Source organism: Podarcis erhardii, assembly GCF_964252035.2.
Source record: "Podarcis erhardii genome assembly, chromosome: 8".
Classification (NCBI taxonomy): domain Eukaryota; kingdom Metazoa; phylum Chordata; class Lepidosauria; order Squamata; family Lacertidae; genus Podarcis; species Podarcis erhardii.
Genome location: NC_138499.1, coordinates 8,077,808 through 8,099,336, shown reverse-complemented (window position 1 = coordinate 8,099,336; position 21,529 = coordinate 8,077,808). Strand labels below are relative to the sequence as shown.

At 42.5% G+C, this 21,529-nt stretch overlaps 1 protein-coding gene across 1 annotated transcript in view; it reads right to left on the bottom strand.

Moving 5' to 3' along the window:
- COL22A1 (collagen type XXII alpha 1 chain) overlaps window positions 1-21,529 on the bottom strand; it is a 196,442-nt gene that overhangs the window by 94,493 nt on the left and 80,420 nt on the right. Inside the window, exons 5-13 of the mRNA XM_081873968.1 lie at window positions 20,813-20,924; window positions 19,154-19,277; window positions 17,906-18,181; window positions 16,909-16,989; window positions 15,888-16,001; window positions 15,118-15,162; window positions 12,159-12,212; window positions 11,518-11,556; window positions 866-919 (exon numbers count right to left, since the gene is read on the bottom strand). Of these exons, the coding sequence (XP_081730094.1) occupies window positions 866-919; window positions 11,518-11,556; window positions 12,159-12,212; window positions 15,118-15,162; window positions 15,888-16,001; window positions 16,909-16,989; window positions 17,906-18,181; window positions 19,154-19,277; window positions 20,813-20,924 (899 nt within the window). The remainder of the gene's footprint in view (window positions 1-865; window positions 920-11,517; window positions 11,557-12,158; window positions 12,213-15,117; window positions 15,163-15,887; window positions 16,002-16,908; window positions 16,990-17,905; window positions 18,182-19,153; window positions 19,278-20,812; window positions 20,925-21,529) is intronic.

The following is a 21,529-nucleotide window of genomic DNA, read 5'->3' as shown; positions in this document are numbered from 1 at the left end:
GCAACAAAGCTGTTCTATTAAATAGCTATTTGGAAAAATTAAGATGCATGGGCAGTGGTGATATGCACCATAATTGGCTGTGTCCATGTGATGCCTCATTAAGAACTTTCAATTTCGACTATGTGGTTATATTAGCTGCTTAAGTTAGGAAGTGTATTTAGAAATGTTGCATCCATAGCATATAATTCACATTACAAAAAAATAACAATCATCTTCCACCAGTTATTGCAATATTGGATGAGGCTGGGGAAGATATGTTTGAGTAGAGTGGAAAGTTCATTTTTCTTTACGACATGCTCAGTGCCAGAAGCTTCAAACTATGTCCTCTGAATTTGCAGAAGGGCAATGCAAAAGGGGATAATTACTGCAAAACTTATTTATGGGGGCATGGCTGGAACTTAAGTTCTTTTGTCACTGTGCATTGCATTGTACCATCTGTAATTTGCCAAGGAAGAAACTGCTTGGAAAGCTGTTTAACTTAGGTCAGGGGAGTCAATAAGAATGATAAGATTCAGGGCTTAAGTTCCATTACATTTGTAGGGGCCAGATTCATTGCCCAGGTGCAGAAAGTCTAGAAAGGTCTCCTGGAGGTTCAAGTGATAGATGGCAAGTTGATGATGTGTACTAGGATTCACTGTTGTTGCTTTGCATTGTGCTTTGTGCTGTGTTATTTGTGGTGTTTTAGGGATTGTTGTGCTGCTAAAATCTGTGTGGCTGACCCTTAAGCTGAACAGCAGAAGATCTTTAGGAAAAGTCCTTTACAAAGTCCAGCTTTTATTAGTTCACATGTATCAGTCCACCACTTGTGTAGCTGGAAATTCCTGGCAGATATTTCATTATCTCCCTGTTTTGAATAGATTGTTACCTTTTCTCCTCTTTCGCCCATCAGCCCAGGTAATCCTTGGGCTCCTCTTTCACCCTAGAATGATAAAACGCAGTGGGTTAAAAGGCTTCATAATAAAAATAAAACACAATCCTAAAATTCACTGAAGGGACGAGCTAGTTGAAACCCACATGCAGTGTTTGGAGTGGACAGTTTTAAAGCTTGGAATCTACAAATCGCGATACCATTCTGGAAGGAAAGCTGCACATTCAGGGTGGTGAATTTTATGCTGTATACCGAATTTTGCACTTACGAACCAAAGAGGATACAGTGAACCAAGAGCATTCAGACCAAGAACATTTCACTCACATCCCTTTCTGATGAACCTACCCCAACCACCAAGATCCCAATTTGCACTAAAACCCTCACATTATTTACTTTAAAAAGAAACTCATTCTCACAACTGCTAATTACATAAATAGTGTCAAGTCCACCACTTTGTAACAAACCCATTATTTGGGCCACATAGGTGATTTCATCCTTTAAGAGAAACATGAAAAGCACAGGATGTCTTGGGAGCGAAGGAAGACTCAGTTACTGAGTGACAGAGCACTCTGGCAAAGGAGACCTCCCTGGAGTCTCAGATAACACAGCTTTGTTATTGAGGCCATTAAAGGCTACAGGAAGGTAATTGCTCTCGCTTGTGGTTGCCAGCTTCAGCATCAGGGAAAGTCTCCTGGGCCTTTCAGAGCTGAGCCAAAGTGAGAGTTTGGGCAGGGGCTCCGAGCAGCATGATAGAAGGAGTCATTGCACCTGTTAATCTTCTCCCTTCAATACTGTCTCTCCACTCGAAATCAAGGTGCAAGACCTATCCTTTTGCAAAACATCAGTAGCTTTCTCCCACATCAACTGTTGCTTGAAACCATTCACTTCTGGAGTAGCTGCTGTTCCTCTTCACTTTGTCCCCTGGCTGAGAAGAAAATTGTAGCCTACCCCATTTTCCTTGGCAGAGCATTTGAAGAGGCATTCTACTAAATTATCTGTTTGACCTAGGAGGACAGAAGATGTTGCACTCTAACCTGAATCATTCACATTCTTTCCTCTGCACAGCATCACCTGATGACCTAAGCTACCCTCCTGTTCACACGAGGAGTAAAAGTTCACTCCAGTGCAGAAATAGGTCTCTGCTGTGTGGCAATACACCAGCCATACTGAAATCATAGGTAGAACTCTGCTTGATCAGACCAGGGGCCCAGCTATTCCAGCATCTGATTCTCAATGTGGCCAAAGAGATGCCAATGGGAAGCCCACAAGCTGAATCTGAACACTTTGATTTACAGCAACCAATATTCAAAGGCATCTACTTCAGCGAGGTAGAACTTAGCCATTGGGTTTAATAGTCATTGATGGCCTTACTTTCTATAAATGTGTCCAATGCTCTTTTAATGCCGTCTAAGTTGGCGGCCATCAGTGCATCACATGTGAATGAATTCTATACCTTACCTATGTCAGGTGTCCACAACTTCTGGACCATCAAGCTCAACATGTACTGAGAGTCACAAGGGTCAAGATAAACTTTGCTGTACAAGGCCACAAATATGGAGTCACAATAGACAGGGAGCAGGTTGTGCTCAACCCAATGGGTCACAAGTTATTACAGCATTGTGTTCCACTATTTCCCCACACGTTTCCCCCCCTATTTGTCCCCTCTCTCTTTTCCCCTCTTAAGTTCGTCTTCTTTAACTATGTTAATGACCAAAACCAAGACCTCCATATACCAACCACTGAATAGTCTCAGTGGAGAGGTTGCCTTAAGTAATATGTTTGAATGTCAAATACTTAAGTGTATGTCTAGATACAATGGGCTTTCCATTGGCAACCAGTTGGCCACTGTGAGAACAGGACTAAAGGGGCATTTGGGTCTGATCCTGGAGGGGTTTTCTTACGCGCTTATGCACAGTTGGCCATTTATTATTATTATTATTATTATTATTATTATTATTATTATTATTATTATTTAATTTATACCCCAGCCACTCTGGGTGGCCTCCAACAAAATATTAAAATACAATGGTCTGTTAAACATTAAAAGCTTCCCTAAAGAGGGCTGCCTTCAGGTGACTTCTAAAAGTCTGGGAGTTGTTTTTCTCTTTGACAATCTGGTGGAAAAGCATTCCACAGGGAGAGTGCCACTGCTGAGAAGGCCCTCTGCCTGGTTCCCTGTAACTTGGCTTCTTGCAGTGAGGGAACCACCAGAAGGCCCTCGGCGCTGGACCTCAGTGTCCAGGCAGAATGATGGGGGTGGAGACGCTCCTTCAGGTATACTGGACCAAGGCCGTATAGGGCTTTAAAGGTCAGCACCAACACTTTTAATTGTGCTCAGAAACATACTGGGAAACAATGTAGATCTTTCAAGACTGGTGTTATGTGGTTTTGGCGGCTGTTCCCAGTCACCAGTCTAGCTGCCACATTCTGGATTAGTTGTAGTTTCTGGGTCACTTTCAAAGGTAGCCCCACATAGAGCGCATTGCAGTAATCCAAGCGAGAGATAACTAGAGCATGCACCACTGTGGCAAGAAAGTCTGGGGGCAGGTACTTTGCCCTCCAGCTGTTTTGGAACTACAGTTCCCATCATCCCTGATCATTGGTCCTGTTAGCTAGGGATGATGGGAATTGTAGTCCCAAAACAGCTGGAGGGCAGAGTTTGGCCATGCCTGGTCTAGAGACTGAAACTATCTGCTTGGCAAAAATCTTGCACATTAATAGTATTCACTTCATTAACATTACATCTAATAAACAACTTTATTTTTATCTGAGAATTATTGGAAGGTATGCATAAAGTTATTCACCTTCTCCTAGTAAATACAGGTCCATTGGTTACTATTTATGGATTAGGCCAAATGTTTCAAAGTAAAACAATGGCACCCATTAGAGTCATTAACTTATAACTGATCCCAAAGTTTCCTGCCGATTTCAAGTTCATGAAAGAGCCAATTCATCTTTCTCTCTCTCCTATATTAATTGAATTCCTGTTTGCAAATGCACTATGCACTCAACAACAGTTTGTTGATACCGCTGCAATAAACAGTTATGATAAATGTTCAAAGCTGCTACACGGGAGCTGCACAAATCATTGCCCTCTTGAAAACCCAGGTGCAGAAACCTATTAGGTTAATTAGATTAAAATGCTATTAGTATCTTGGCAAAGGCAGCACCAAAGAGGGAGTTGACTTTCTACCAGGGGTGAAGTGATTCTTCACAACAAATTGTTGGCCTTGGAACATTTGTCAAAAATATGGGAGGAGGAAAGTCCAGCTTACCAACTGCACTTCATTCTAATTTAAACAATTAGGCAATACTGATGCCATACAAGTTTCCATGCGAGGCCAATCAGTAGAAGGAAATGAGATAAATAGAAAACAGAGATTATTAAGGAGAAGAACAATTCTTATGACCCTGGGATTCATGCTGATACACAAGTTTACAGAGTATTAATAATTGTAGGGTATATATGTATTCTTAATCATTTTTTCTAACATATATTTGCTTGCAGTAACTGAAAATTATATCAAATTGATTTGAAATTCTATTTTCCCACTTATGGAATGCTGAAACACAGATTTTCAAAATACTGATTATGAATATTCAGTTTGAGTTTAACACCTGGAGAAGGGGAGAGTATTGAATTTGGTTAGATAATGTGTGCCACTGTCTCGACAACGATTTTGTAATGGTCCATTTTTTATTGCAAGTTTCAAACTGTTTTCAATGTTGCATTTTAAAATTGTTGCAACTGGGAATGTAACTATTTATTTGTATTTAGGCCATTTCTACAACACTTTATTTATTTATTTATTTATTTATTTATTTGGTAGTCTACAACGCTTAATATAAATATGCTGAAACAAAATAAAAAAATTCCTTCCAGTAGCACCTTAAAGACCAACTGAGTTAGTTCTAGGTATGAGCTTTCGTGTGCATGCACACTTCTTCAGATACACACAGTTTGCATGCACACGAAAGCTCATACCTAGAACTAACTCAGTTGGTCTTTAAGGTGCTACTGGAAGGAATTTTTTTATTTTGTTTTGACCATGACAGACCAACACGGCTACCTATCTGTAACTATAAATATGCTGGTTAGTCATGTCCATAGAATGGAAGATGGCAGGTGGTATACAGGAAACTCAAGAGAAATACAGAAAACTAAAATAAATGTTACAAAAAATGCAAAATGAAACTATTAATGCTCATTACTAATAAATAAAGTGTTATCTATTAACTAGGATTTCCAATGGACTCTGAGCATCAACAAGAGCTGTGAACTGCTGCAGATTTAAACTTAGAATCCCTTTTCACTTGATGGTATTTACTATCTCCCCTCCCAAATCCTTACACCAAACCCTGGAGGATAGAAGGAAGAAGACCAGAAAAGAGAAAAAAGAAAAAAAGCTCACTTCTGAGTTAGAAATCATCCTTCCCTGTCCAGCTGCTGGATCGGGGAGGAACAATGCTGAATCTAAATTTATTACCCTCACTTTTCCCCCTCTTTAGTAATATTGGAGATTCATGGCTAGACCCTCGCTCCAGATTAGGTTCAGTTCCTTAAAAGAAAAGAAAGGTCTCTCCAAATTGATTCATGTACCTGAACTTTAGACAAAATCTCAAACCACCCAGATAATCGCATGAAAGGTCCATACACAAAAGATTTTCACAGAGCCAAAGCAGCCAGCAGGTGTCAGTGCAGCCCCAGAAAGGATTTTCATCCTTACCGGCGAAGCAGTAAAGCAGAAATAGAGACAGCTGCGCTGTTCTCCAATGTGATGCAAAGCAAAATAAAACTGCAGGCGAGCAAGCCCTGCGATTCCTGCGGTGCTGAGAGTTCGGCTGCTGAGATGCACAATTATGCGGTCTTGAAACAATTATGTGCTCATTATTCTGGGTCACAGAAGCCAGTGAATAAAACTAAAACTAAAACCCTGTAATTACAGCATTTATTTTTTTTTTTTAATCAACTAAAGCTCATTTCTTTTATCTAAGTATGAAACTGTGACTTCTGAGTATGTGAGTTCTTCTGAAAACTTGAAGACTTGCTAGAGAGGGCAGAGTTTTCTTATTGCAATGTTGTGACACAGGAATTCACCTGTACACAACTGCCTGGTCTAAAGATGGAAGCTGTGAGAGATAGAGACCCATTATTGGCTCAGGAAAAAGATAAAACGCTGATACTGTCAAATACATCCAACCTGGGCATTGTGACACATGCCTTAGGCCACATTCGCACCATCCATTAGTACTACAACACCACTTTAAACTGTCATGGCTTCCCTCAAAGAATGCTGGGAGCTGTAGTTTGTTAAGGGCACTGAGGGTTGTTAGAAGACTTCCCAATTCCATTCTCAGATCTATCATTCCCAGAGTAATATATCAAACAGTCCCTCTTCAGAGGGAACTCTGAGGACTGCAGCTCTGTGATGGTATATGGATACTGGATGAAATGGACCATGGGTCTGGCCAAGCAGAGTTCTTCCCATGTTCACATGAGCCAATCTGAGCTGAAGGGCCCTAAAGTCTGTTGCTTGCCTTGATGATGTGTTGAGGAGAACGATTGCCTCAAAAAGCCCTCCAAATTTGGGCAGGTCCCTGAAATATAATGAAAGGAGACTGGTCCTAATTTAATCAAGGGTTCAAAACATATTTATCCATTATTTCCACATTTTTCCTCCAGTAAAAGCCTCCACCTGGTTTAGAATACCACAGATTCATTAACTTAATATATGCTATCACAATATGTGTGCTCTCTCTCTCTCTCTCTCTCTCTCTCTCTCTCTCTCTGCATTGCATCTAAAAAGAGGATACAACAGAAGCAATAGAAGAAAATCCTCATTATACATCTCACTGCCCCATTTCTGAAGATGCTAGGCAAAAGTGTATTGCAAAGATGAAATGACAACTTACTTGCCAATAGTAATAAGGGATAATGTAGCTAATTTTTCTACGGCAGCCCAGGATATTTTATGACGTGCACATCGTAGACTGCAAATTGGATTTCTGATGTTTTACTATTGTTGTAGCTCCGTGATTTCTGACATGTTAATTCTTGCCATGCTTGAAATTGATGGCCCTAATTTGTATCTCGAACTCTGTTATGGCCTATGGCTAAAACAGATAAAAAGGAACAGAACTAAAATATGTGTGCCCCCACTGTTTTAATTTGCTGGATGAGGGGATAGGGGAGCAGCAGAAGGGGATATATCTGGACACCCACACATTTGTCTCTAACAAGTCAATATTCAACAAATTCCAGAAATTCACTGTCATATATTCATGGAGAATCATAATCATTCATAAAGATGACACAGAGAGATGGGACCTCGCTTCCCCTCTTCTCAAACAATCATGTTATTGCTGCTGTCATTTTAAGCCAGGGTTAGAGAAGGTGGTTCTCCTCCATATGTTGTTGGTCAATTGTCAGGGATCCATCAACATCTGGAGGATGTCCACTCCTAGTGTAAACAGTGATGGCAGAGAAGCAAAGCGTTTCCTTTTCAAACATCAGCCATCCCAACTTCCTGGGTCCTTCTTGCTACCAGGCTGATGGTAGTAGCTGTTAGTTTCTGTTCTTATCACGGTGCAGCTGCTTGGAGTCATAGAATCATAGAATCATAGAGTTGGAAGAGACCACAAGGGCCATCGAGTCCAACCCCCTGCCAAGCAGGAAACACCATCAGAGCACTCCTGACATATGGTTGTCAAGCCTCTGCTTAAAGACCTCCAAAGAAGGAGACTCCACCACACTCCTTGGCAGCAAATTCCACTGTCGAACAGCTCTTACTGTCAGGAAGTTCTTCCTAATGTTTAGGTGGAATCTTCTTTCTTGTAGTTTGGAACCATTGCTCCATGTCCACTTCTCTGGAGCAGCAGAAAACAACCTTTCTCCCTCCTCTATGTGACATCCTTTTATATATTTGAACATGGCTATCATATCACCCCTTAACCTCCTCTTCTCCAGGCTAAACATGCCCAGCTCCCTTAAGAGTCACAGGACTCTGTTTACATTCCAGGGCTTCCAGGCTGTTGGAAGTCTCACGGGAGGGGAGACGGGATGTGACGTTACTGGTTTCCTGTTTCCTTTGTTCCTTTGTTCAGTTGCTGTCTGCTTTCATAGAGAGAGGATGTATTTTCTGTCTGCGTAGCTTAGAAATAAAACTCTTTACAATGTAGCCCAAAGCTCTCGTCTCTTCCCTGTGCTGGGAACTCTGCTGGATGAGAATGTGCCTTGGAGCCTCATCAAAGGCTTGAGGTCGTTAAACACGTCGGGAGGCGATTCCGAAGGACTCAAAGAAAATGAGCTGCATCAGCTTGGCCGAGCAGAGCTTCCGACAGTAGGTACCCAAATGCCAAAGGTGGAAGAAGGTTTGAGAGGGCAATGCTACTTTCAGAACTATTTCCAAGGTGAGAACCTTCTCTGTTGTTATGCTGCAAGTGCTACCGCGCCAAGCAATGAACAGATCTTTGCAGGCATCCATCTGTCTCAAGAGACAATAGAGGAGTGCGCCTTTCGGGAGTGAAGTCAAACTCTTGGAAGACTGCAACATCCACTGTGGCTGTAGAGACCGATATGGGAGAGACATGTTTTGTTGCAGCTGGGGCAGATGGAGGCATCTGGTTGTGCTTCTGAAAATGCACCATGGTATTGTTTCACTCTGTGCTCTTCCCCACAGCCATTCCTTCTCTGGTCACTGCTGTGGCTGCACAACTTGATTGCCTGTCTCCAAGCACTGTGGTCATCTGCAAGCAATTCCCACATGGGGGGAGGCTGATGTTGCCAGCCTCTATGTCACATTTGAGGACATGACGCGGGTGGCGCTGTGGGTTAAACCACAGAGCCTAGGACTTGCTGATCAGAAGGTCAGCAGTTCAAATCCCCGCAACAGGGTGAGCTCCCATTGCTCAGTCCCTGCTCCTGCCGACCTAGCAGTTCGAAAGCACGTCAAGTGCAAGTAGATGAATAGGTACCGCTCCAGTGGGAAGGTAAACAGTGTTTCCGTGCGCTGCTCTCGTTCACCAGAAGTGGCTTAGTCATGCTGGCAACATGACTCGGAAGCTGTATACCGGCTCCCTCGGCCAGTAAAGCGATATGAGCGCTGCAACCCCAGAGTCGGCAACAACTGGACCTAATGGTCAGGGGTCCCTTTACCTATACCTTGTAACACAGAGTTGGTCTGCCAATGGGCCTGAGCCTGAAGCCAGCCCCCCCCCCATAGAGCACATCCTTGGGGATCCTGCCATCTTCCATTCTGTGGACATGACCAACCAGCATACTTGTCACTGAGACAGGAGTTTGAATATGCTGGGAATGTGGGCTTGGGAGAGCACAACTTTGTTTGAGACTCTGTCCTGCCACGTGATGCCCCAGATCTTCCTGACATTAATCATAAACCTATCCCATTGCATGTTCACATGACTCTGTAAATATATACATGGAATATACATTTATTTTGAATTATGGTGCTGGAGGAGACTCTTGAGAGTCCCATGGACTGCAAAAAGATCAAACCCATCCATTCTTAAGGAAATCAACCCTGAGTGCACACTGGAAGGACAGATCCTGAAGCTGAGGCTCCAACACCACCTCAAGAGAAGAGAAGACTCCCTAGAAAAGACCCTGATGCTGGAAAAGATTGAGGTCACAAGGAGAAGGGGACGACAGAGGATGAGATGGTTGGACAGTGCTCTCAAAGCTACCAGCATGAGTTTGACCAAACTGCGCGAGGCAGTGGAAGACAGGAGTGCCTGGCGTGCTCTGGTCCATGGGGTCATGACTAAATGACTAAACAACAACTATCCATTTACATATATACTTCAATGCACAGTGCTGAATGTATTGTCTCTTAAAATATACGTTTCCATTTTTTCCTCCAAAGACACCATTTTAGATACATTGCTTATTTTAAATAATAATAATAATAATAATAATAATAATAATAATAATAAGCCAAGAACTATGTTTTAAATTTTGGTGCAAATACTGATAGATGCATTCCGATTTATTTTCAAAGGTTGAAATGTTCTGAGCATCCTCAGGCTGCTGTCAGGCTAAGAAGACCCATGGATGGTGCAGCTCCTTTTGGGTCTAGGTTCAGGAAGAAGTCCTATAATCCAAAACCTTCTTCCCCACAGTTGTCAGAGCTGACAAAGAAGGGGTGATATTGAGAGGAAGAAGCTATCTGTACTTAGAAGGGAACAAACAGCAGATCACTGAAGTCCAAAGTTCAGGAAACATCTTTTGCTGCATCTGGTAGCTAGGGTTTTGGTGGGCTGGTTCATTTTCTCAGCAACCTTAGCTGCTACTTCAAAAAAACTTCAAAGGAATTTCAAGGGAAGAACAGAGTGTTCCTTCAACACCAGCAACTTTTCTTGGGGCCTTTTGTGTCTCTCTAGAATGTCAAAGAAAGCCTTTTTTCCCCAAAGCAATAAATAAAAAAACACACCCACACCTGATGTCAGAACCAAAGAACAGGTCAATAGCATTAGGTGGCAATTCAGCCAGAGAGAGCGTGAGAGCAAGTCTGTAATACAGCTGCAGCTGAACGCTCCACAGATCCAAAACCCCTTTTGCATTTTGAAGAGGCGCTCAGTTCTTTATCTAAGCAAAAAGAAAACAGTAGCTGTGCTTGGCACAAGCACACATGTGTGATGCTGCCAAAACTGTCAGACAGATGTTGGCAAGATGTGGCCAGCAGCTGCGTATCTTCTGAAGTGCCTCCTTGGGTGCTGGAGAGCTGTCCCAGGAACTTTCTAGATGCCAAAGGACTAAAACGACACACCTGGATGCTCGTAATTCAGATCAATTGTTGCCTTCACCCTCTTTGGTGCCCATTCAATGATATTTTGCACAGATGCAGCAGACAAAACCTCATACTTATTCTTTGCCAGTTTTTGATGTAATCTGATCAATAGCCCAGGTTTTAAAATACTGTGTGTGTTTAAACTATCGGGATAATGAATGGAACTCCGCCCATGCAGAGAACTTTCAAACCTTCCAGCTGACCCCAACAGATGCCTAATAAACTCTGGTTCTGCTACCCAGGCTTCCTCTAAAACACCTAGTTCCATGGTAGGCAGGCGTCAAGAGTTCAATCCTGGTTAATTGCAATATGAAGGGACCCAATTAGGGATGGGGTAGAAATCCCGTTTGGTTTGCTTTTGAAATGAAGTTACCCAGTAAGCAAGACACAAGCTTGAATGCCAGCTATCAGTCAAAATTCATGCTTCTCTGAATTTTGTGACACAGTTCTCCAACCAGACACACACACACACACACACACACACACACACAGAAGGACAAAAGTATATATATATTAAGGGAATGTGGGCATACAAATGCCTATTCATGAAAACGACAAATAGCAACCATGCATTGCATTAGGGGAAATCATTTGCAAAAATGTGTGAATTAGGTAAAACTTCATACACACATGGGAGAAATCTAACATAAAATCATATTTACTGTCAAAAATTCTGGTGCTCATAAGATTGTTGTGGAGAGAAAATGAGACTAGGAGCAGCATGGATGCTCCTTGGTGAAAGAGGATGATATAATAATAATAATAATAATAATAATAATAATAATAATAATAATTGCATAGTTAATATTTTTAGAGTTTACCCAGCTTTGAGTATGACCATACCTTTTCTCCTTTCTGTGCCCAGCCAGCTCCTCCTCCACCCTAAATGGAGAGAATAAATCTACATTTAACACAATAACTAAAGCACAAGAATTCTCACAAATCTCACAGTGAGCTATCACTACCAATGGATGTCCTAAGACATTCTGAGAGCAGCTAAGAGAAAACCAGTGATAATGTCAGTTGATCTCAAACACAAGTAGCCCAATGGAAAAGGAAGGTATAGAAGAAGCAGTCCTTGATGGAACATGATGGGACTCAGTAGCTGAGTGATTCTACAAGTCACTGCATGGAATTTCTTTCACTGGAGGTATAAATTAAGAATCTAGTAGATGGGATTTGAAAGCACAGTTACTGCCGCACAGCAGTGGTTGAACTGCAGAACAATGATTTCAAATGCATGCAGTCATTTTCAAACCTTGTGTACTTTGTTTTATTGTTGGTTAGCTCTTCAGAGTCCTGCATCTATAATTCACAGATAAAACTTTGAGTCCTGGGTCCAGAATCCAGTTACAAGTAAGTCAGTCAGGTGTTATTTGTGATCCCTAGTTTAGTATTACATGCCTATTGTTATTAGCACATGGTAATGTTAGAACAGGGAAGGAATCAATCCAGAATGTCTGAGCTCTGATCAATGTTCTTACTGGTTCTCCTCTTTCTCCCTTTGGGCCAGGAAGTCCAGTTGGTCCAATTTCTCCCTTGACAAAAAAAAAAGAAAGAAAGAAAGAACACGTGTTAGACCAAGTATACAAGATGCAAGTATCCCCACCCCTGACTTTTATTAGACCGATTAGTAGGGACATCTGAGAATTTCATCAGAATGGGGAAAAGTCTCAGAAATTGTGTCAGCTTGTGTCTCCATCTGCAAACAGGAATGGAAATCGGATGGGTAAATATGGTCTGTATTGCCTGCCATCCTTTTTCAGTCTGCAATTTGCTGCTATTATTTTTGTCAATATATCATTTGTACATTCATCCTCCCCACTGTGAGAACATGATGCTGGAACAGGTGGGCCTTTGGCTGGGCTTTTTTGCATCTTCTTATGTTCTTATGATGTCAGACAGAAGCTGCCTTAGAACAGTATCAGTCTGTATATAAACCCAATCCTGTCTACTTTGACTGGCAGAAGCTTTCTAGAGTCTCAAATGGTAGTATTTCACAGAGCTACTATCCAATCTTTGAAACTGCAGATGTCAGGAAGAGAACCTGGATTTTATGCGTGAAAAACATGTGCTCTACCACTGAGCTGCAGTTCCTCAACATGCTGTGTGCAATACTCAAAAGTGTGGGCATGCGTGCATAAAATCATTGGTTCCGAAGTGGGCCCTTTAACAATGTAACAAAGACAGCATGTGATGCAATAGGAACATAAAAGTGCATTTCTCTGCTTCCTGTTCCATTTGCAACCTGTAAAACTGTTTGCAAAAAAGCCGATCACCCACAGCAAGTCTCTCTATTATTATTTTTTTTTTTCCTAGGCTGCTCATAGAAAAGAAAAAGTAATGTCAGAAGGTCTCTTTTCCCCCCAATTTTTAAAAGAAGGCTTTTTACATCAGTATCAAGAGGAACCACTCAATGCCGCTAAACAGAGATGTAGGCGGATAATCCACTCTGTGTGCTAAGCAGGAATCAGCATTCATCTCTTGGACCATTTTAGAGGAGATATGGGGCATCCTAAATATAATCAGCTTCTAAAAGGCTCGCTTCCATCCCAGGCGCCCCGATAAAGAATTCCATTTCACTTATATTTAAACTGATACATTAGCATTTCTAGAGGCCATCGCTGGATCCATACACTTGGGGAAATGGCAGCCATTTAAAATGCACCCTGCTCTATTGCTGCCAGCCCCTGGTTCGGCTCTTACTGTAATTTCTCATGTCATTGTGCAAAGGGACTCTCATCGGTTAAACTGTCACTGATTAAAATGGGAAGCTTCTATTTATAGAGCTGGAGAAATGCAAGGCCTAGTCCAGTGGCTACTTTAAATGGAAATGGGGACGATGGAAACAAAGCTACAGCTCTATACCGTTTTAAACCAATGGATAACCTTGCTTCTAAAAAGTGCATTCTCCCTCTTCTTTTGCCAACCAGCAAAAAGAGGATGCTTAACTCTTTAGCTGGAGAAGCATTTCATGTTATAAGAAAAGCAATCCTTCAATTTTCTCTCTATCATTCTGTGACATCCAGTGAAACGTATCGGGTGTTAGAGGAGAAGGTTGTACCTCTGGTGGGGGACACACCATGTTCCTTCTGGGGTATTTCATCCACCATTGGTCCCCACCCTGTACTCAGCTCTCTCTTCGACTGGCCAGCTAAACAAGGTGAGGGAAGCCAATGGATCTCAAGTTCTTGGTGAGTTAGGGACTTCCACTGCATGCAAAGACAGTCTCTGGTGGTCTGAGCAAATGGCACCAATACTTAGTCCAGCAGCCAAGAGATCTGTTTCTGCACATGGTATAGAAGGAAGTGGAGGACAGATGGGGTTTGACAACCTGGGAAGGTAGCCCATCTAGGAGAAGGAAAACTTGGATCCTAAACCTCCACTGCATTGCAGTATATCTCCAGGAGAAGAAAAGGCTAAAAGGTAAACCCTATACAAATCGGGAGTGGAGTCCCTAAGAGGTTTGGATGGTGCCTTGTATGTCTCCTTTTGGCAATTCCTACAGCCAAGCTGGTGCCAAACATATTGCTCTGCTTTCCTTTGGACTACATCAGTGTTCTACATCCTAGAACAATAGGCAAGTAGGATCCTAGAATGCAACAACTGATTGGCTTGCAGGAGAAGACCAATCAGGCTCCAGGAGGAAGTTAATCAGCCTATTAGGCTCATAGGATTGTAGAATGCAACAACTGATTGGCCTGCAGGAAAAGACCAGTCAGGCTCCAGGAGGGAAGCAGAATTAGCCAATCAGATGGGACTCATTGTGTAATTAATGTATATAAAAGCCTGAGTTTGGGGGGGCAATTCAATCACTGTTTTACAAGCTGCAATAAAGAACATGAAATCACTACAGGACTCCGAGGCTGAGAGAGCAGGGTGTTATTGTATGGACAGTCTTGGACTTCCATACACACTGCCCAGGATTGCAGCTGTTTTATCTCATCACCAGGGGCACACTCCATTGTCTCTCAAGACAATGGATACCAAGAACAACATGCATGAAAGCTTCCAGGGCCTGGATATTATACATGCTAAAAAATTATCTTGAGTATATTGTTGTGGAATTCTGCTACTGAGGTTTGTTGCATGATGGAAGCCAATGAACCAGGCAACGGGTAGCACAATATGCTTAAAATCCAATGGTTCATGGGACCCATCATACAGTGTGAGTGTGATGGAAGTGTGCATGCATGAGAATTTCCAGGGCCATAGCATTTTATAAGCGAAGAGGCAACTGTTGTGAAAACAGGAACTCATGGCAGCAATGCAGCTACATGTCTGCTTCCTTCCCACAATAAAATTGCAGCCCAATTAGAGCCCATATTCCGTTTTGGATTCAGAAGCTACTTAACTTGAATTGATCAAGTTTTTTTTAAAAAAATAAAATAAAATAAAAAATAAATAAATAAAAGTCTTGTTGGTCCCTCAGGCAAAACTAACCTTCTGGCCTCTGAGTCCTTCAAACCCAGGTAGACCTCTTTCACCCTGAAATGAGAGAGAAATATTATTTATCAACATAATTTCTCATTGCTTCCATCACATTAATATAGCCTTAATTGCTCATGTTAGCAACCATGCAATACATAAGTACATTGCCATGGATCAGGGGTTGTCAACCTGGTTCCAACCACCCACTATGGGTGTTTCAGGATTCTAGGTGGGTGGTAGGGGGTTCTACGGCACAAGCTGTATCCTCCTTCCATCGAGCACTGGTGGGCAGTAAGGAAATTTTACCATCAAGAAAGATGCATTAGTGGGCGTTAGGTATACAAAAGTTGACTACCCCTTTATTATCTTAGATAATATACTAGACCTCAACCTGGGATCCCCTGATATGACCTCTTGCTTTCTCTCTCTCTCTCTCTCTCTCTCTCTCTCTCTCTCTCTTTCTTTCTTTCTTTCTTTCTTTCTGAATTCTCAGAAAATTTGCTCTCCTTATTATGCCCAACTTCCTTCCAGGAGAGAATATTTAGGACAGTAGTCATAAGACAAAGACCTCACAAAACCCAATGTTAATATACAACCCATATCTAAAAACCATCTCCAACGTATGGGAAGGTGGCCTTTGGTAGAAGAATCCACATGCACAGAATCTCACGCACAGAGTTAATAGCGCTGATTAATGATAAAGCCATAATATTATATTTATCTCGATTACTACAATGGAAGTCTTACTTGGGGGGGCGGACACTTCTGATTCAAATACACACCTTTTCTCCAGGTGGACAGGAGCAGTTGACTGTCTTGATATGGCCGACCTGTTCGCTTCCAACAGTGGTTGTTATTTCAAGCGGAGGAGCATCTGTAACAACCGTCACTTGGCACTGTAGCCACAACAGGTCAGGAATAGCACATATCAGGAACATGTTTCTTGTTAAATTATTTGCAGTTTAACTGCAGCTGAGCTGAAATCTACCCACATTTTCTTGATCTCCACCCCGCAAAATAAACACTTCCCTTTTGCTGTCCCCTCTCGCAGGATGCATTACAGAGATGTTCACTTGTTCGTTTATATTGTCCTTCCATTTAAATGGTTTTCAATTTTCCCAATGACATCACCATTAGCTAAATCTGGTCGATCATGTGTCATTGGGCATCCTCATGCTTATGGCATGTTCTCTTATTGGCTGGAATCACCCATATGACCAATGAATACACACGGATAAAGAATGGGGGGGAAATGGTACCAAAGCAGAGAAAATCAGAGGAATCAATAGCACCCAACAGGACAGTGCTAGTTTTTAAAGAAAAAGGTTCACACAATCTGCAGAAAAGGTTCAACCTGCAGAACTTACTCTTTTACCTGCAAATCAAATAATGAAGACTTGTCAGCAGTCTACTAAACTCTTCTGAAAACCCATTGACCATAATGAAGCATACTGAATAACATAACATATTATCCTACCTATTTGCTATCTCCCTTTTTTTTCACAAGACTATAACATAGGCATAGGCAAACCTGGCCCTCCAGATGTTTTGGGACTACAACTCCCATCATCCCTGACCACTGGTCCTGTTAGCTAGGGATGATGGGAGTTGTAGTCCCAAAACATCTGGAGGGTCGAGTTTGCCTATGCTTGCTATAAAAACTACTCCTCATTATTGTTCTTAATGTACGGTTCCAGAATATAGCTCCATTTTGGATAGCAGATTTCAATGAATGCGCACACTCTTTTACACACACACACACACACACACACACCAAGACACATGTAATAGATCTAAACTTACAGGCCCAGAGGGAATGTCACAGCAAGTTTCCAGTTCAGCATGACGTGAATCACAGTAAATAACCATCCGCTGAAGGTCAAACTATGGAAAAAGGAAATCACGAAAGTCAGCACTCGAGGAAGCAGGCTAGCAGCCTTTGCTCCCTTTTGATTTGTGTTTGTGGCACACAATCACCTGGGTGGTGTGCAACAGAGAAGAACTTCAAATAGGACACGAACAACATCCCCACAAAAACAAAGAACATGGGAACAGAACTACAAATGTCTATGCTGCCCAGATATGCTGGGAAGTCCAACACATATAGGGAGACTGTAGAAGGTATATGGATAATTGGAGTCAGTGTGAAGGATGTTGACACTGTACTGGGTGTGGAAGCTGGGAATGGGCATGTATATTGTGCAAAAGTAATTTGGAGAAAATAGCAGGGCTGGCATTCTCATCATCCAGTGTTCAAAATCTCAAAATGGCCATTCCTGCCCTCTATGACAGGACTCCTTTGAAATCCATGCCAAAATATTTAGAACAAATAAATGTCAACATACTGATAAGCTTCCACTGGACTAACTATTATTATTTTAACCACTATGGTTTTGGTGTGTTGACTTTTTCTGGAATATCGTCTTTCTAAATGTGAAATTTCACATTCTCAGACAGAAAAGATAAAAAGGACTGCCTTTCCTTTTAAAGAGCAATTGGTTTGTTTACCGAATGGCAAGGTATCTGACAGTTAAAAGCAGCATCTTTAGAAAGAGCGATCATTGGTTTTCTGCAAAATGTACCTCTGCATACGTGCAACTGAATTTAATGTGAGCAGGGGGAAAGCAGCCCAAATGGCAGATCCCTTAAAATATATTTAATGGACTGACATCTCTAGAAATCAGCGATGTCAAAGAAGAAACAGATTTTGCCATCACAACATCACAGTAGAATGGCCCAGCAGGCAGATCTTTTGATTTCCCCTCAATCCCTTTTCCTAACTGAAAAACTTGGTACCTACGTCAATGGGCACGCTGTCGTAGAGACGCTTGCCAATCACGGTCTTCCCCTGGATGTCAATATTTTCCCTGTCTTCAATAGGCAGCGTCTGGACCAGCTTGCAGTCGATGTACAAGGAGACGCTGTCAGACTGGATGCTCAGCGCTATCTTATGCCAGTTGCGATCAAAGAGGTCACTGACACGGCCATGTCGAAAGACCACTCTCACAGCGTCCTTGGTGAGTCCGATGGCATTGTACTCCAAGGCTTTGTTTTCACCATCCAGTCTGATAGACACCTTGGGGGGGGGGGTGACAGCAATATACAAATTGATGGTAAAAAAGCAAGATTGTTTGGAGGACAGATGTCAGGCTGGCAGATGTGGGTCATTGTAAGAACATAAAAAGATCTATGCTTTTGATCAGATTAAAAGTACCACAAGGCCATCTTTAGCATATGCGCCACCGGGGTGCAAAGATCTGCCCAGAGCCCCCAAATTTAGCTTAGTCCCCAAATTAACTTTTATTATGCCTTATATCATGGGTGGCACTGTGGGTGAAACCACAGAGCCTAGGACTTGCCGATCAGAAGGTCAGCAGTTCGAATCCCCGCGACGGGGCGAGCTTCCATTGCTCGGTCCCTGCTCCTGCCAACCTAGAAGTTTCCCCCCAGGCACAGGGCTTGCGCGGGGGAAGCCCGAGCTTCCCCTGACCCCAGCCCCCAGAACAGCCTGCTATCCGCAAGCCTAGGAAGCCGCGCCAGTCTCCCCAGGCTTGCGGAGAGCTGCGCGAAGCCCGGACGTGCTCTTCAGCGTGCCCGAGGCTTCAGAATGCAGGCAGCTCTGTGCAACCTTTGGGAGCCCAACGCAGCTTCCCACTGGGCTCCCGAGGGTTGCGCAGAGCTGCGCGGAGCCTGGGAGGGCAGGCAGCTCTGCGCAAACTTTGGGAGCCTGGCGCAGCTTCCCGCCGAGCTGCCGAGGGTTGCGCAGAGCTTCCTGAAGCCTGGAGAGCGAGAGGGTTGCTGCAGCAAAAGCCTGTATTCGCCCCATAGGTTGCACACACATTTCCCCTTCATTTTTGGAGGGAGAAAAGTGTGTCCTATAGGGCGGAAAATACGGTAACCTGAAAGAACGTAATATGAGGTATGACTGTAGTAGTAATAGTAATAATAATATAAAAGCAGCAGCAGCAACGACAACAAAATGGAAAGGGCAGCAGGAGGTGAATGGAGAAAACATGTTCCACAAACTGGAAAGCGTTACACCTCCTACCTGAGGTATGCCGTATTTGTCAATAATTTGCCAGATATACCAGTCTTCTCGCCTGGAAGCCTTGCGGAACTTGAAAGTGGTGACAAAGGCATATTCATCAGGAAGGCCTTGTGGGAAGACGTCTCTGGGGGAGGGCAAGAGAAAGAAATGAGAAGCATTTGGGCTGTGTACATCTGGGCAAGAAGGTGTTCGAAGATCTGTGGTGGCACAATAAATCCATTGTTTCTGATATAATCATAATATTTTTCCTTATTCAACTTGTCCTTTTCCCTTTATGGTCTCTGATTCTGCTTGCCTTGGAACACTACCAATCTGACCACAGAATGTCATGGTAGAACTGCAAGTAAGTACCATAAATAACTAGTTAATTGATCACATCAGTTAATAAGGGATGCATGTATAATGGAAAACAGCGGCTCTATCACACCTTTATACCTCTGGAAAAAAATATCCCGTACACAACCTTCAATAACGAAGAGAGTTTAACAAGAGCTGCAGAATGCAGCAGCTGGTATTGATTTCCCTCATCCTATCCAATTTCTCCCATCCTATCCCAGTCATTCCTTACCAGACAGGAAACATGACTTATTTCCTTTGCCCACGGTGCCAGCCAGTTGGCCTTATCCCTTCAAGAATATTCCATTACATGCCCCCCCCTTCCATCCAGGATTTCCCATTTTTATTCCAAGGAATCAATCCACATCCATGGCCACAGAACTTACACACTGGATTGGTTTTTTTTGCTTGCTTGCTTGTTTTATTTATTTGATTCTATTCCATTTATACATTGCTTCTCATAAAAAAAATCTCAAAGTGTTTTAACAATAAAAACATAAACAATAACAATAATTCAATTCTTTAAAAAATCTACACAAATAAACACACACACACACAATTTCATCTATTAAATGCCTTGGGGTTTTCCTGAGCCTTCTCCCACTTTTGAGTAAATCTACACCCCCCTCCCCCCCCCAAAAAAAATGAGCCAAAAGTTGATCTGAGAATCTTTGGCTCAACTCAGTATTTAAGAGCATTCTATTTGGCAGCCAGGAGCACCAGGTTATATGACCCATCAAAACTGCACAGTTCCCAATACTCCTGTCTATGAAGTGCCTTCTCAATTTACACAATGTGGAAGGACTTGATAGAAATCCTGCATATCTTGGATGCTTGCAGACCGCCACACTGGTTGCCAAACCTTGGGACCTCCTCTGGCGCTGGGCACAGATCAACGACCGGGTGTTCAGAAACACCCTGTTTTGGCATCTTACTTTTATAATGGTGGTTGGCAGCCTGGCCTGGAAAGGGTGAAGCTTAAATGGATGTGCCTTGTGCAAATAGGAAATGAAAATGGCTACAAAGAACCTCTGGCAAGGAGAGTCTGTTCACAGCTGGCTGTAAGGAACAAGCCACTGTTTCTGTTGGCTTCCAAAATCAAAGGACTCGTACTCAATCCAAATTTCAAACAAGATTCCCCCTTCCCTACAAATATATTAATTTATGATTTTACTTATAGATTTACTGTTGGCCCAGCTGTTTGTAGCAAATGCTTTAAAGATCCCTTATTGTCTCCTTGGATTATGTGGGTGTTCAGGTTTGTGCTCTGGTTTGTCCACATCTTTTGGTTTAGACTTCTATTTACTGAGGAAAAGATCTTACTCTGTTTTCTGGACAATGGGGAAGCTGCCGAGCCGAACATAAGAGCTGTGGATTCCGTTGTCCTTCATTCCAAATATCTCCCTCACACTGAATAATCCCATCAGGTCAAAACCTGTCAAAAAGGAAAGATACAAAGATGGGAAACAGGTGGGGACAAGCTGAGGTGAGGACAAGCAAGTCAGATAGTTTTTCTCCACTTCCTAAAGGTGATACATAGGGGACACTATTCTGAATTTCATCGTGTGTCTTTGTGGAAGGAGAGCCTCACAAAACTTTAAGCCCTGTTTCTATAAGAGGGCTGTGTGAGAACAACAATAAGAACTTTATAATTGTGAGCATTTCCATTTATTTCCTGATTCAGTCGTTTTGTTGTTTGTTTTTTAAGTGCACACACAAACACAGAATAATGGTAATGATGCTATTGACGCAGATAAAAAAAATTATCTGTAGGTGGGGGGACACTCGCTTTCAATGGTACTGAACTACAAGAGGAACAGTGAACTTACCGCACCAGAGCCAACAGCCTTACATAATAACTTACAGCAGCATAAAACGGAGGTGAGCAAAGTACCCCTGATCTCACCAGGGGTTGTTTTCTCATCTATTGCTTCTCTCCTCGAACTGTTGGAGTCCATCAAAGTGAGTTCTGAGGTTGTTATCCTAGGATAACTGCGCATGTAAACAGGTCCATATCTGACACAGATGCTGCACCCGATA